General features: G+C 40.5%; 1 protein-coding gene across 1 annotated transcript; it reads left to right on the plus strand.

Moving 5' to 3' along the window:
- Positions 1 to 11,450: 11,450 nt before the first annotated feature.
- On the plus strand, positions 11,451 to 12,395 carry LOC143774633 (olfactory receptor 1500-like). Its single transcript, XM_077262387.1, has one exon. It carries the CDS (start codon positions 11,451 to 11,453, stop codon positions 12,393 to 12,395), a length of 945 nt encoding a protein of 314 aa, XP_077118502.1.
- The last annotated feature ends 1,233 nt before the right edge of the window (positions 12,396 to 13,628 follow it).

Consider the following 13,628-nt stretch of genomic DNA (forward strand, 5'->3'; position numbering starts at 1 on the left):
TGTTTTTCCACAAATTAGCTGGAGACGGGTGGAAAGACACTAATAGGATTTTTTTGAATAAATTAGCAGCAGACTACACTACTTGAAAAAAAATGAAAATTGATTTGGCGGTATGACGCAGTGAACAACCCTGAGCTGGAGACAACCAGGCTATGGCTGCTCACAGACTACAGGGCGAGCTGCAGTCACACGGAGACCGTGCAGACAGCCGTAAACGGCGCTGCAAGGCCCAAAAACCCTCCTCTACTTTATCCTATGTAGTGTTTTTCCACAAATTAGCTGGAGACGGGTGGAAAGACACTAATAGGATTTTTTTAAATTAATTAGCAGCAGACTACACTACTTGAAAAAAAATGAAAATTGATTTGGCGGTATGACGCAGTGAACAACCCTGAGCTGGAGACAACCAGGCTATGGCTGCTCACAGACTACAGGGTGAGCTGCAGTCACACGGAGACCGTGCAGACAGCCGTAAACGGCGCTGCAAGGCCCAAAAACCCTCCTCTACTTTATCCTATGTAGTGTTTTTCCACAAATTAGCTGGAGACGGGTGGAAAGACACTAATAGGATTTTTTTAAATTAATTAGCAGCAGACTACACTACTTGAAAAAAAATGAAAATTGATTTGGCGGTATGACGCAGTGAACAACCCTGAGCTGGAGACAACCAGGCTATGGCTGCTCACAGACTACAGGGCGAGCTGCAGTCACACGGAGACCGTGCAGACAGCCGTAAACGGCGCTGCAAGGCCCAAAAACCCTCCTCTACTTTATCCTATGTAGTGTTTTTCCACAAATTAGCTGGAGACGGGTGGAAAGACACTAATAGGATTTTTTTAAATTAATTAGCAGCAGACTACACTACTTGAAAAAAAATGAAAATTGATTTGGCGGTATGACGCAGTGAACAACCCTGAGCTGGAGACAACCAGGCTATGGCTGCTCACAGACTACAGGGCGAGCTGCAGTCACACGGAGACCGTGCAGACAGCCGTAAACGGCGCTGCAAGGCCCAAAAACCCTCCTCTACTTTATCCTATGTAGTGTTTTTCCACAAATTAGCTGGAGACGGGTGGAAAGACACTAATAGGATTTTTTTGAATAAATTAGCAGCAGACTACACTACTTGAAAAAAAAAAAAAAGAACAGTATGAGGCAATGAACCACCCTCCCTGAACTGAATACAACCAGCTATGGATGGCCTATGTGGCTGCACTCAGACTAGAGAGTGGGCTGCACTCACACACACACACACACACACAGACCTTGCAGATCGCTGTGAAAACAGCGCTACAAGGCAAAAGCAAGGTGAATAGTAGGTGAACACAGCGGTTGCTAAATTAGCCTTTGGAAAGCACAAAGAAGCAAATCGCTATCTCTAAACTGTCCCTCAGTCAGCAAACAGCGTCCTGTCACTAACTGAATTCACAGCAGAGTGATCGCAAAATGGCGCCAGCGAACTGCAGCATGACATCATTTCAGCAGCCAATCACAGCCTTGCCAGTAGTTTCATGCCCTCCATGCTAAACAGGATGTGCCCACACTTGGAATCATTCTCATTGGCTGAATTTCGGAATTTTGAATCTGGGAACTTCCGATTCCGGTATCCGATACGCGGCAAGTATCGGAATCCCGGTATCGGAATTCCGATACCGCAAGTATCGGCCGATACCCGATACTTGCGGTATCGGAATGCTCAACACTAGTGGCGAGTCCCGGGGTGCCATGAGACCGGCGGCTGCATCCAACCCAAGGTCTTGGGGCGTTACAGGGGCTGTGGCTGCATCTGCCATCACTTCTTCCTCCTGCTCCGACATAGCTTCTCCCCTTTGCTAACCTTATTGAGGTCGGTGTCTCCTCTCTGGAGTCTGCAGTGGTTCTTCTGGTGTGTTGGTCTGCACTTTGCAGCGTCTTCACCTCTGGCTCCCCTTCTGGTGTTCTCAGCAGCACGGCACCCTTTTCCTTCTTTGCGCTCTTTGTGGTGCTATAATGGCGGCAGTTTTGGTGACAATCGGCAATAAACAGTCTCCTAGGCGCACATAAAACTTTTTTTCTGGGTCAGTCCACTGCTATTGACCTGTTCCTAGGCCTAGCCACTATCAGTGGTTTCCTGATTGGCTGTCTCAGTCCATGCCCAATGTCCTGTGCCAACATTTGCCTGTGTATCTGGTCATGAATGGTAAAGCCCAAGTCTTGGGATACTTGCATTACTCTGCCATGAAACTTCTTTACAGACTCTGTCTTATCTTGGCTCATGTCATGGCTTGTCCTGCCAATCTGCCTTTGGCCCACTCTCTGAGCTGTTCAATTAGCTGTGGCCCTGACTCCCAAGCGTGTACGTCTGATTCTGCTGGAAGTTTGAATTGTTCCTTCATGATTGGCCAGAGTGCATCACCTGCTTCTATTTTCATTCATGGCCCAGAGATCATTCCAGGTGGCTGCATATGTTTACTGCTTCTGCTACATTCTTCGGTAAAATGGCATGGGATGCATCCCTGGGTCTGGAAGATTGTCACCTGACTTGAAGTGCAGTGCACATAGTGTAATGGTGGTGCCTCTATCTGCCCTTGCATTCTTGGTGCCTGTGGGTTTCTTTTCTAGTACTAGACAGCATGTATGATGTTCCCTCTTCATCTTCATCAGAGGAATAGTTGTGATAGCTTGTACTGGGGTCGTACACTGACTGATTTTGGACTTAGAAGTTGCTTTTTTCTGTGAGGATGTCTCCCCCCTTGCTGAAGCTATGATGGATTAGGCTCATAGTTTCATGTTGGTGTGAATGTGGATGTAGGCAGCTCTGACCGGTGCTGAAGCTGTACCTTATCAATACATGGTGATTTCAAAGTTCACGTAAAACCTTAAGGGTTACAATATTGTTGACTGTGAAATGAGGTAACGGAGGATCTGTCAGTGAGCTCGTTCTGATATCATTCCTCCCCCCTCTGCACCCAGGGCTGAGCTGTCTGCTGCCTGATGTGTCTAGGGCTGCCCACTGTAGGGGGGGGCTTTCACCTTCTTTCCCCGATATCACAAATGGCAATGGCTAGACTGTGCCAGGGACATGGAAAGGGAACCTTGTGCTGTAAGCACCATATTGTTTGAATTGGGCGTTGGCCCAGCCAGCAACAAGGAGGGAAAAAGAGGAAGAAGAAGGAGGAGGGGTTGAGGAGTGAGACAAAGGAATAGTAGGAGGAGAGAGAGAGAGAAGTGGAGAAGGAGGGGAGTGAGAGGGTGAGGAGAAGAGGGAGGAGAGAGAGAGGAGAAAGGTGTGGTGGGGGAGTGGAGAAGGAGGGAGGAGAGGATGGAGGGTATGGAGGAGAGAAATAGAGAGGGGAAGAGAGAGAGAGAGAGAATGTGGAGAGAGAGGAGTGGTGAAGAGAGGAGAGAGAAGGAGGGGAGTGCGAGGGTGAGAAGAAGAGGGAGGAGAAAATGGGAGGTGTGGAAGGAAGAGAGAGGGAGGAGAAGAGAGGAGTGGAGAAGGAGGGGAAGAGAGAGAAGAGAAAAAATGTGGAGGAAGAGGAGAGGAAAGGAGAGAGAATGCGGAGAGAAAAGACTGACAGAGAAAAAAGAGGATAGATGAGAACAACAAGAATAATAGAGAGGAGCAATTATGCCTTCTCCCTGTAGGGAGAGACGGGGCGCACCACATACTGTGCAAAAATAACTACCTATACCATGGATTCTGCTAAAAGCAGACTGCGCAGATTCTCCCGTCTCATACCCACAAAAATCACTTCCTGGTTTGCTCACATAACTTTCTGTACCACCTAAACGATGTAAGCTCTGCTGCCACTTCATTAGTATTCAGCAATCTAACATCAGCTAACTTCCTTTATTTTCCTTTCTACGTCATGCCACTCCGCAGCTTGAAGTATGCCATTCTAATGAATTTCACGTACTTTATACCTTCCAAAATCTTCACATACTTAACACCTTCGTATTCTGCCACTATCTAGGGGCTGTTTTCTCATCAGGAAGTAAAAAGACTTTCCTGTTGCTCGGCCACTTTATTCCCCATGGCAAAAGCAAAAAATGAAAATGAAAAACACACAAAAATGAAAAAAAGAAAACAGTACTAAAAAAAACTTCTAAAAATGAGTATATAAAACACTAAGAAAAACCCAAAACGATAAGAAAAACCGTCAAAAACTTAGTTCACATCCAAAAGCTCAAAATTTTGACACAAAAGGGAAGGAAAAAAAAACTTTTTTCCAAAAAAAAGTAAAAAAAGGTAAAGAGATTGAAGATTGAGGAAAACTTAATTAAAAAACGTTAAAATGCCGCAAAAAGAAAAAGACCCTTTAAGAGAGTAACAAAAATTAAAAATTAAAACGGCTTTTCTCTTCTTTTTTTTTCTTTAGAATCTCTGCGGTCAAATGCAGTCAGAGACACACTTCCTCTTAGATATCACGTATGCCATTGCAATAATATTAAATGTCACTAAAATCACGTTTCTGAAAACACTTATGTCACATCAAAAATGATAGATACAATTTAAATTTCACTTCTTCACACAAAAAAAAAAAACTACACATAGCCAGCATTGCAGCTGAAAACAGTCAGAAAAAAAACAGATGTGACAGTTTGATTTACAATGCATATCTCCGCTTCAGCTGAAAAAAGAGGAAGTTTAAGAGAACTATTTCTGCTTCTTAAAGTGGCAATAGTACATGACACAAACAGAAACAGATAGACAATCCGAGAGATGCCCTTTTAAATTCTGTGACACATGCAGGTTGCGCTGGGAACAGACTACTGCCAATCGCACTGGACGCACCTGCGCCCGAGCCGCCTGAGTGCCTGAGAAGCACAACAAGCGGGAAATCTACCACCCCGGTCCGGACGTCCTGACTGGATCGCCGGCACTACGGGAATATGCAGTAGCCCTCTTAAGTTATCACTACCCGTGCCTGGAACATGGGACTACCTGCCCCGGAACTCTGTGTGTTCCTCCTATGCACGGGAATCCTGCAATAACTTATCGAGCGATTTGACCTCCTGCGGTCTGTTTCCCAGCAACCACAAACAAAAGTCACTTTTTCCTTCTTCTCTCGGATTTTACACAAAACATATACACGGTACACAGCAGACACCTCCCAGGGTGGATTCGTGGCTACGGATTTTTTACACTACCTGGGAATTGATGACCACATCTGACCGGCAAGAGGCATAGACAAGGACTGGGCACAGGGGACTTTCAGGTAAGATGATAACATTTTCTCACCTTACTTATGGAGCTGCGCAGTCTCCTGCCCCTGTGCCAAGGCCACGGCAACACCTCCTTCTTTCCGGTCAGTAGTGGGTCCCCGCGTGCGTTTCATCCATGCCTCGCTGTTGGGGGCCATTCTGTTATGGAAATATTAGGGTTGGATAAATATATCCCTGTGTGTGCTGCGGCCGCTCCCAATTAGACTGAGTATTTTGAGCGCTCATCAAGAATGGACTGTACACAACTGTGACAGAACAACATTCCATCAATACTGAAACTTTATTGTACATACATAGTTTTATATTTTCACATAGAAAGGAGTGGTTAGGGGTTGTCAGGGGTGGTTAGTTAATTACCATATTGTCTAGCTCCTCTGTCATTGGTTATCTAAACATATATGGAATATTGTGATTAATGCTCATATGACTGCTGATTAAGCAACTAAACTTGAGTTCTGTGTCTAGGACAAAGTTGAGACACTTGATCAGCAGTCACCAAACATCTGACTCTGTTCTGCTTTTAGGCATGGAAAACCCCATATGATCTGTCTGGGTTATATCAGTTTGTCAGCCATTTTAAACCATTGATTATAATGTATATATTAGCTGTGAGCATATAAGTATATATTTGATTATAGAGGAGTATACATGCAAGTGAGATCTACATGATATATATATTTCTATCACAACTCTACACTCTCTCTACTCTGTTTCCTGCTGCAATGTGTGCAAGATGGTGCCAGCAGCCTTTAAATAGTCCCTATGATGCTAGAAGGTGAGCCAATCACAGTAACGCCACAACAAAGATGGCTCAGGCATTACTGGGATTGGCAGGCCAGCCCAGAATGTTCATTGGCTGCAAATAAAGCATCATACATGCTGGGTGGGTCGCTTGAATATACCGGGGAAAATACATAATTTCTCGATGAGTAATGAATAGCACGAATACCATACTATTTGTTTAAGTAACGAATAGCGCCAAATGTATTCGCTCATCACTATTGCTAAATAAAAATGCAAATCTGTCACTGTAGTGCCCAGAACATTATGACCAGCTTATGCTTCTGGAGACATGCATACCGTAAATTAAGTGGACTCTCCCACTTACAGTAATGCCAAACATGTGGATACTAATTGCAGTTTCCTTACACTGTGGGGCTCAGGAGTAGAGTTGAGCGAATATGTTCGGAATCAGTCGCGGATTCTGAATTTGCCATATTCGTGCCATATTGGTAGCCTTTTTGTGTCAAATTTACATTTGATGATCGGTTCTAAACTCCAATAACGTTCGTCTGTGTCCCGCTACTTTAACCTCCTAACAGCTGTGATCAATATTGATTGCAGCATTTAGAAGCCAGGGAGAGAGAGCTGCCATCGCGATGGATCTATTGTTGCCATGGTGACCCAAGGTCACCATGACGGCCCCTGAGTCACACTGGGCTAGCAATCTTGAGACACCACATATGTAGTATGGTCAAAGGGGCTTCTGTCAGTGCAGCACTGATAGCTATAACGCATTGCAGTGCTTTATAACTGCTATCAGACTGTAAAAAGTGACAGTCCCACAAAAGGACTAAGTAAAAAAGTAAAATAAAGAAAGTTAGTTTTTTTAAAGTACCAAAGTAAGAAAAATAAAAGAAAAATATATACTGCCCATAAATTAGTTTTTTTGTGTAAAAACATAAAAATAAAAAAGGACAAGTATTTGATATCTCTGTGTCCAGAACGACCATAAAACTGTCACACTAGTTAACCCTTTGAGTGAACACCATAAAAAACAAATAGACAATGGACAAAAAACTATGCTTTTTCATCATACTGCCTAACAAAAAGTGAATAAAAGTGAATCAAAAAGACAAATATAAATAAAAATGGTATCAATAAAAGATCATGTCCCAGAAAAAACAAGCCGCCATACAGCTTAATCAATGGAAAAATAAAAAAGTTATAGCTCTCAGAATAAAGCGATGCAAAAATAATAATTTTTTTAATAAAATATTTTTATTGTGTAAAAGCGCCAAAGCATAAAAAAAATATATCAACGTGGTATCGCTGTAATCCTACTGACCTGAAGAATAAAGTTGCCTCATCTATTTTACTACATGTGGAATGGCATAAAATAAAAATCTTAATTCGATGGTTTTTGTTAAAAAAAATCAGAAGACAAAGCAGTGAAAAATCATTATAAGCCCAAAAAATGGTGCAAATAAAGGCGTCAACTAGTCTCGCAAAAAATGAGCACTCACATGAGTGTTGGCAGAAATGTGGAAAAATTATAGCTCTCAAAAGATGGTGATGCAAAAATTAGTTTTGCAATAAAAAGCTTCTTTTAGCAATGTTATATGACATAGTGAGCAAGCCCTAAATGTTGGTGTGGCTTGTCCTACAACCGCCACCACAAGGGGAGTATATTGCCGTCCACCCACCTTTATCTGACGATCACCGGGTATATACAGCTGGACTCACTACAATCAGCTTATGTCCTTATGGCGAGATATTTACATTAAATTTGTTTTAGAACTTTCAGAACAGTAAACACTAACTTTGTTCTTGGTGTAAAACTTTTTTCTACCTGAACTTTTTCCTGTACAACTTTACCTACTTATTGTAATTTTTATATTTCTCCATTGGCTAAGACTCTAGGGACTCCTCAGTCTACCACCGAGATATCTCCCAGAAGTTATTCTACTTTGCATCTTGCCTTTATATTATATATAAATATCCATAAACAAATCCTCATATTTATGTATCTGGTGGTCAAACCAAGCCGACAACGCTGCTGTCTAATTTTATCATCAATCTTATCGAAGAACTGGGACCAAGAAGAAATATTAATCTGAAAATAAATGAAAAGAACAAAGAAATATCTAATGTGAGTAACATCTGCAGAAAAATATAAAGATTATAACCAAATGTGTGATCCTTTATAATCAATATACAAGATATGTGAAATGTTGAAGGATTATTATTATAATTATATCATTTATATTTATCTAGCCTTTGTCATTTTGTTATTCTAGAAGGTTTGGTTTACCCTTATATTTTCTTTTGCATAGCTTCATAATTTTATTTATATGTTACATCTATTATTATAAAATGTGAGCATTTTCTTACAACTCAACAAAAGAATAATAAGTTTTGGGAAACAAAATGTATAATATTTGTAATATGATTTTTTATATGATGATTTCTTGTTATACTCATTTAATACTTTGGGATTAAGGAGAGAAAACAAATAATGTATTCCCAGTTTGGTGATTCCTGAATGTCCGTAGTGATACAGGAGCTTCTCACAAAATTAGAATACCATCAAAAAGTGAATTTATTTCAGTTCTTCAATACAAAAAGTGAAACTTGCATATTATATAGAGTCATTGCACACAGAGTGATCTATTTCACGTGTTTATTTCTGTTAAAGTTGATGATTCTAGTTTGCAGTCAATGAAAACCCAAAAGTCATGATCTCAGTACATTAGAATAATTAACCAAAAATGCCTGCAAAGGCTCCCTAAGCATTTAAAATGGTCCATTAATCTGCTTTAGTAGGCTCCACAATCATGGGGAAGACTTCTGACTTGACAGATGTCCAGAAGGCATCATTGACACACTCCACATGGAGGGTAAGCCCTATGTGATGTGAAGTGTAGAACTTTATAGATTGACTTGTAAAACAGTAGTGTAGACAAATATATTATGTATTATTATATTATATGATATCTAATCACCTTAAAATGGCTGCTGCATTCCCTGCTTAGGATTTTATACAGGCTATGATAGTATAGTACATCAAATCAGGAGAGACTAAGTGATGAAATAGCTGTAAGACATTATGGGAAAGCCTATGCTGTCAGGCCATGAGGTCCTATTAACCTTCTGTGGCTAATGCAATCATCAACAATGTTTAATGCTATTTTGAATTCCCTGAAAACCTGCAAATTTCATAAAATTTACTTGAATTTGATTTTGCATCAAACTGATTTGATGATCTTTAGGTAGCATGCATAGTATAGCAACATTTGTGTTTAATATACTAAATACTAATAACATGGTCATGCTTAGAGATTTATTCCTCCCCAAAAATAAGCTTTTCTGCAATCATTGAAATAGGGGTTAACTTCCTAATTGCTAGTCTAACTGCTGGAACCCCCATCAATCTTGAGATCGGTATCTGGAACCCCCAGATTTTGGCTCTTCAGCTTCCTCCTGGATTATTGTTATTTTTACAGCGTCATTTATTCCATGGCACTTTACATGTGAATAGGGGTATACATAAAAACAAGTACAATAATCATGAACAACACAAGTGACTGACTGGTACAGGAGCAGAGGACCTGCCCATGAGGGCTCACGAGTCTACGAGGCATGGATGAGGATACAGCAGGTGAGGGCAGAGCTGGTCATGCAGCGGTTTGGTGGATCTGTGGTTACTGCAGGTTGTAAGCTTGTCAGAAGAGGTGGGTCTTCAGGTTTGTTTGAAGGTTTCCACGGTAGGTGAGAGTCTGATGTGTTGGAATAGAGTTCCAGAGTTGAAGAGATGCAGGGGAGAAATCTTGTATGCGATTTGAGAAAATGATATGAGAGGAGTAGAGAAGGAGATGTTCCGAGGATCGGAGGTTGCATGCCGGTAAGTTCCAGGAGACCAAGTCCCTGATGTATGGAGGAGACTTGTCGTGCATGGCTTTGTCTGTCAGTGTTAGGTAATGGAACAGAGTTTGGCATACTTGGCTGCGTCTCCACTTATTTTCAATGTGACTGCTGGATAAAAAGGACTAGAGCAGTCAAGATTCTCTAGCAGTCCTTTAGAAATTGAGTGGTGTGGACATAAGCATGCACACTTCTGCTGCATTCAAGTCGAAGTCCTTGAGGTCTGATCACGCGATTTCAGAGCCCCGATCTCATGAATGCTGTGGATCTCAGCAGTTAGAGCCTCAGCAATGAGGAAGTGATCTCCTATCCCAAGAAAGTATATAAACTTTGTTATTATTTTTCAAATTACCCCTAAATAGGATGAGTCACCTCTGTAGACAAGGATATTTTTAAAAATATTTATTTTATAATAAATAAAAAGTTTATAATATCTTTTATTTGTCTTATTATAGCATCGTTCCCCTTTTCACCACTTCTAAAATGTATTTTTTGGAAAGTGTGTTTTCCATGTAGTCTGAAATTCTTACAATGTCAGCACTAATTCGATAGCCACAGTTTCTGGACACAGTCACAATGGTTAACACCCACATGTTAATTGATTCACACATTTCTAAGAAGATTATCAGGGAAACTGCACAATGTAGCAATCTCAGAAATTCTATAGAAGTTTTTATTAAATCAGCGATATCCAGAAAGCTGTCAGGTCCTCTTTAATATTTAATTTATTTTGTTAACATAGCACCAACTAGGGTTGAGCGACTTTAACTTTTTTAGGATCGAGTCGGGTTTTGTCAAAAGTCGAGTCGAGTCAAATCGTCCGATTATCGTGCAAAGTCGGGGATCGACCGAAACACGAAACCCAATGTAAGTCAATGGGGGAGCAAAGTCTCTCTCTCTCTCTCTCCACCCTCCGTCGTCCCTGCAAAGCAAAGGTTGTGTTGGACTGTGGAAATCGCTACATCCCAAACGGTAAGATGGCGGTTTTACCCCATGTGACGCTGCAGAAAGCAAGCCGGAACCTATGTCATCACGCTGCCCACACGCCTTCATTGGCTGAAAAATGGTGGGGAAAGCATCAAATGAAACGCGACTTTGGCGCGAAGATCGCCAACCGCATGGCCGATCCCACAGTGGGATCTGGTCGGGTTTCATGAAACCCGACTTTGCTGAAGGTTGGCGATTTTTGAAAATGTCCGATCCGTTTCGCTCAACCCTAGCACCAACATATCATTTTGCCATAATTTAGCTGTTTCGCAGTGAAGTGAGAAATGGGCTGAAGTCAAAGTGCAGGATTATTCCACAATTCCCAGAAATGTTTAGATACAGTTATTGCTGCATAAATCACACTCGTTTTTTGGATTAGTTTTGCATGCTTAAAATTGCCAAAATCTAATACATTATACTCATTTGCTTTAAGTTCTCTTACATCTGCCTTCAGGAGTTCTGCAAAAATCTGTTGTAGTCTTAGGTCAAATTCACTAAGTTTTTGTACACTGCACAATAAGTGTTATAGTTTTCATTATGGAGCAGGTCATATATTGAGGCCACTCTTAGTCTTGTGTCCTACTATAAGTGCCATTACTTTTCTGGTCTAAATGCAGGAGAACAACAGGACGCTGGTCACAGAATTTTACATCTTAGGATTTCAAGTCAGTCAAAATTTGAGAATTTTACTGTTCTGTCTGTTTTTTGTTGTTTATTGTCTGATATTATGTGGAAATCTCCTGATCGTCATCTTGGTGTCCACCAGCAAGAACCTCCACACTCCAATGTACTACTTCATCTCACAATTGTCCATCAGTGACATCTTGTTGACCTCAGATATTGTTCCGAACATGCTCCATGTTTTACTGAATAGTTGGAGTACCATTACTTTTACTGGATGTATCACTCAGTTTTATTTCTTCTGCTCCTCAGTAGTTTTTGAATGTTTTCTTCTCGCTTTAATGTCTTTTGACAGATATGTGGCCATCTGTAACCCCCTCCGCTATGCCTCTATAATGACAAACCATCATTGTGCAATATTGGCCATATGCTGTTGGGTGTTTGGATTTTCTATTACTTTAATTTGTGTCATAACAACAGCAACGCTAAACTTTTGTGGTCAAAAAGTCATTAACCATTTATTCTGTGACCTTGATCCCTTAATAGAACTTTCCTGTTCTGAAACCTTCGTACTAAATTTAGAGATTTATTTAGTAAGTATTCCAACTGTAATTATTCCAACTGTAGTAATTGTAGCATCTTATACCTACATTGTTGTCACAGTGTTAAAGATTCCATCCAAAACCGGCAGACAGAAAGCCTTCTCCACCTGCTGCTCCCACCTCACTGTGGTCTCCATATTCTACGGGACTATATTTGGTGTTTACGTTGTCCCAAAAAAAGGCCGAACACTCACGATGAGTAAGATCCTCTCGCTGCTATATACTGTGCTAACTCCTTTGGTCAACCCAATTATATATAGTTTGAGAAATGAAGACATTAAAAAAGCCGTACAACAATTTATTCATAACATAAGCAAAAGCCCTGGAAAATGAACCAAAATATTCTAAACAGATAATCCATGAAAGAAAAAAATATTTGGTGAACATCCATAATCATTATTTCATAAGGTATTTGAACAAATATCCTCCTTTATTTACCTTGGTTCATGTTATGTGGTTAAAGAAACTCTTTCTTCAGTAAGACAGATGCAAGGATGAATCAGTGGTAGTCAAGGACACATCAAAGTATTGAAATGAGATAAAGGGATGCGTTCCTTACACCAATGTCGATAAGAAGTTAGTAGGTGATCCAAACTTTGGAATTCAGAATATGATTAAATGTCAGCAAATACCAAATTACCCAGAGTTGGTTAATAGACCGTAATTAAGGGATGCATTTAAACATGAATTTTATTTATGTCTATTAAAAATGGTAAAGTAAATTTCAAAACTCACTAGTGTGCCATTGTTATCTCTCTGCTATTGATAAACTCTAGGATCTCCTTAGTTCACAGAGCATCCTTCCATTTTCAAGCCAGCTCGATTGTCTCACTATTTAGGATAGAAAAATATTTAGAATTGAGAGTCCTCAGTGGTTGATACCTTTTAATGGCTAACTGAAAAGATGGTGACAAATTGCAAGCTTTCGAGACTACACAGGTCTCTTCATTGGGCAAAGACTAAAATAAATACTGAAGAATCACATTTATGCACAACATAGCACAGAAAAAAAGAAAAAAAAAAGGAAAAACCATGGATAAGACAGGTGACATGAAGCAGAATTACCATGAGTGATAAACAGTGATGTCCATAAATATTGGACCAGTTCTTAGATAAGGAATGTTTTATTTTCCTCTGATCGGGGTCTGGTTCTGTTGTTATGACATCACATGGTCTGAGGGGTAAGTTCCTTAGTTGATGTAAAAAGACATAAATCCATGCGACACATTCATTCCTGCAGTGAGACTGTCAAAGGTCGTCATCAGTTTATATTCCCAGACTCTTCTGTCTCTCCTAGATTTGAAGCTACCTTTTAACACAAGTAATTTCATGTCCATAATGTTATGATTTGGGAGACAATGGCTACGTGATTGTATTTTAGCTACTACTCGAGAGACCAGTATATATCCTAAATAGTGAGACAATTGAGCTACCTTTAATCCATAAATTGCAGTCATTACAATAATAAAAATGGAAAGGTTGCTCTGTGAGATATGGAGATCCTAGAGATAATCAATAGTAGAGAGATAACACTGGCACACTAGTGAGTTTTTAATCCCTTTACCC

The sequence above is a fragment of the Ranitomeya variabilis genome, chromosome 5 (assembly GCF_051348905.1).
Source record: "Ranitomeya variabilis isolate aRanVar5 chromosome 5, aRanVar5.hap1, whole genome shotgun sequence".
In the NCBI taxonomy this organism is placed as follows: domain Eukaryota; kingdom Metazoa; phylum Chordata; class Amphibia; order Anura; family Dendrobatidae; genus Ranitomeya; species Ranitomeya variabilis.

Bases quoted from the DNA above. Each gene is read 5' to 3' on its own strand.
- LOC143774633 (XM_077262387.1), top strand. From the start codon at position 11,451: ATGCAGGAGAACAACAGGACGCTGGTCACAGAATTTTACATCTTAGGA.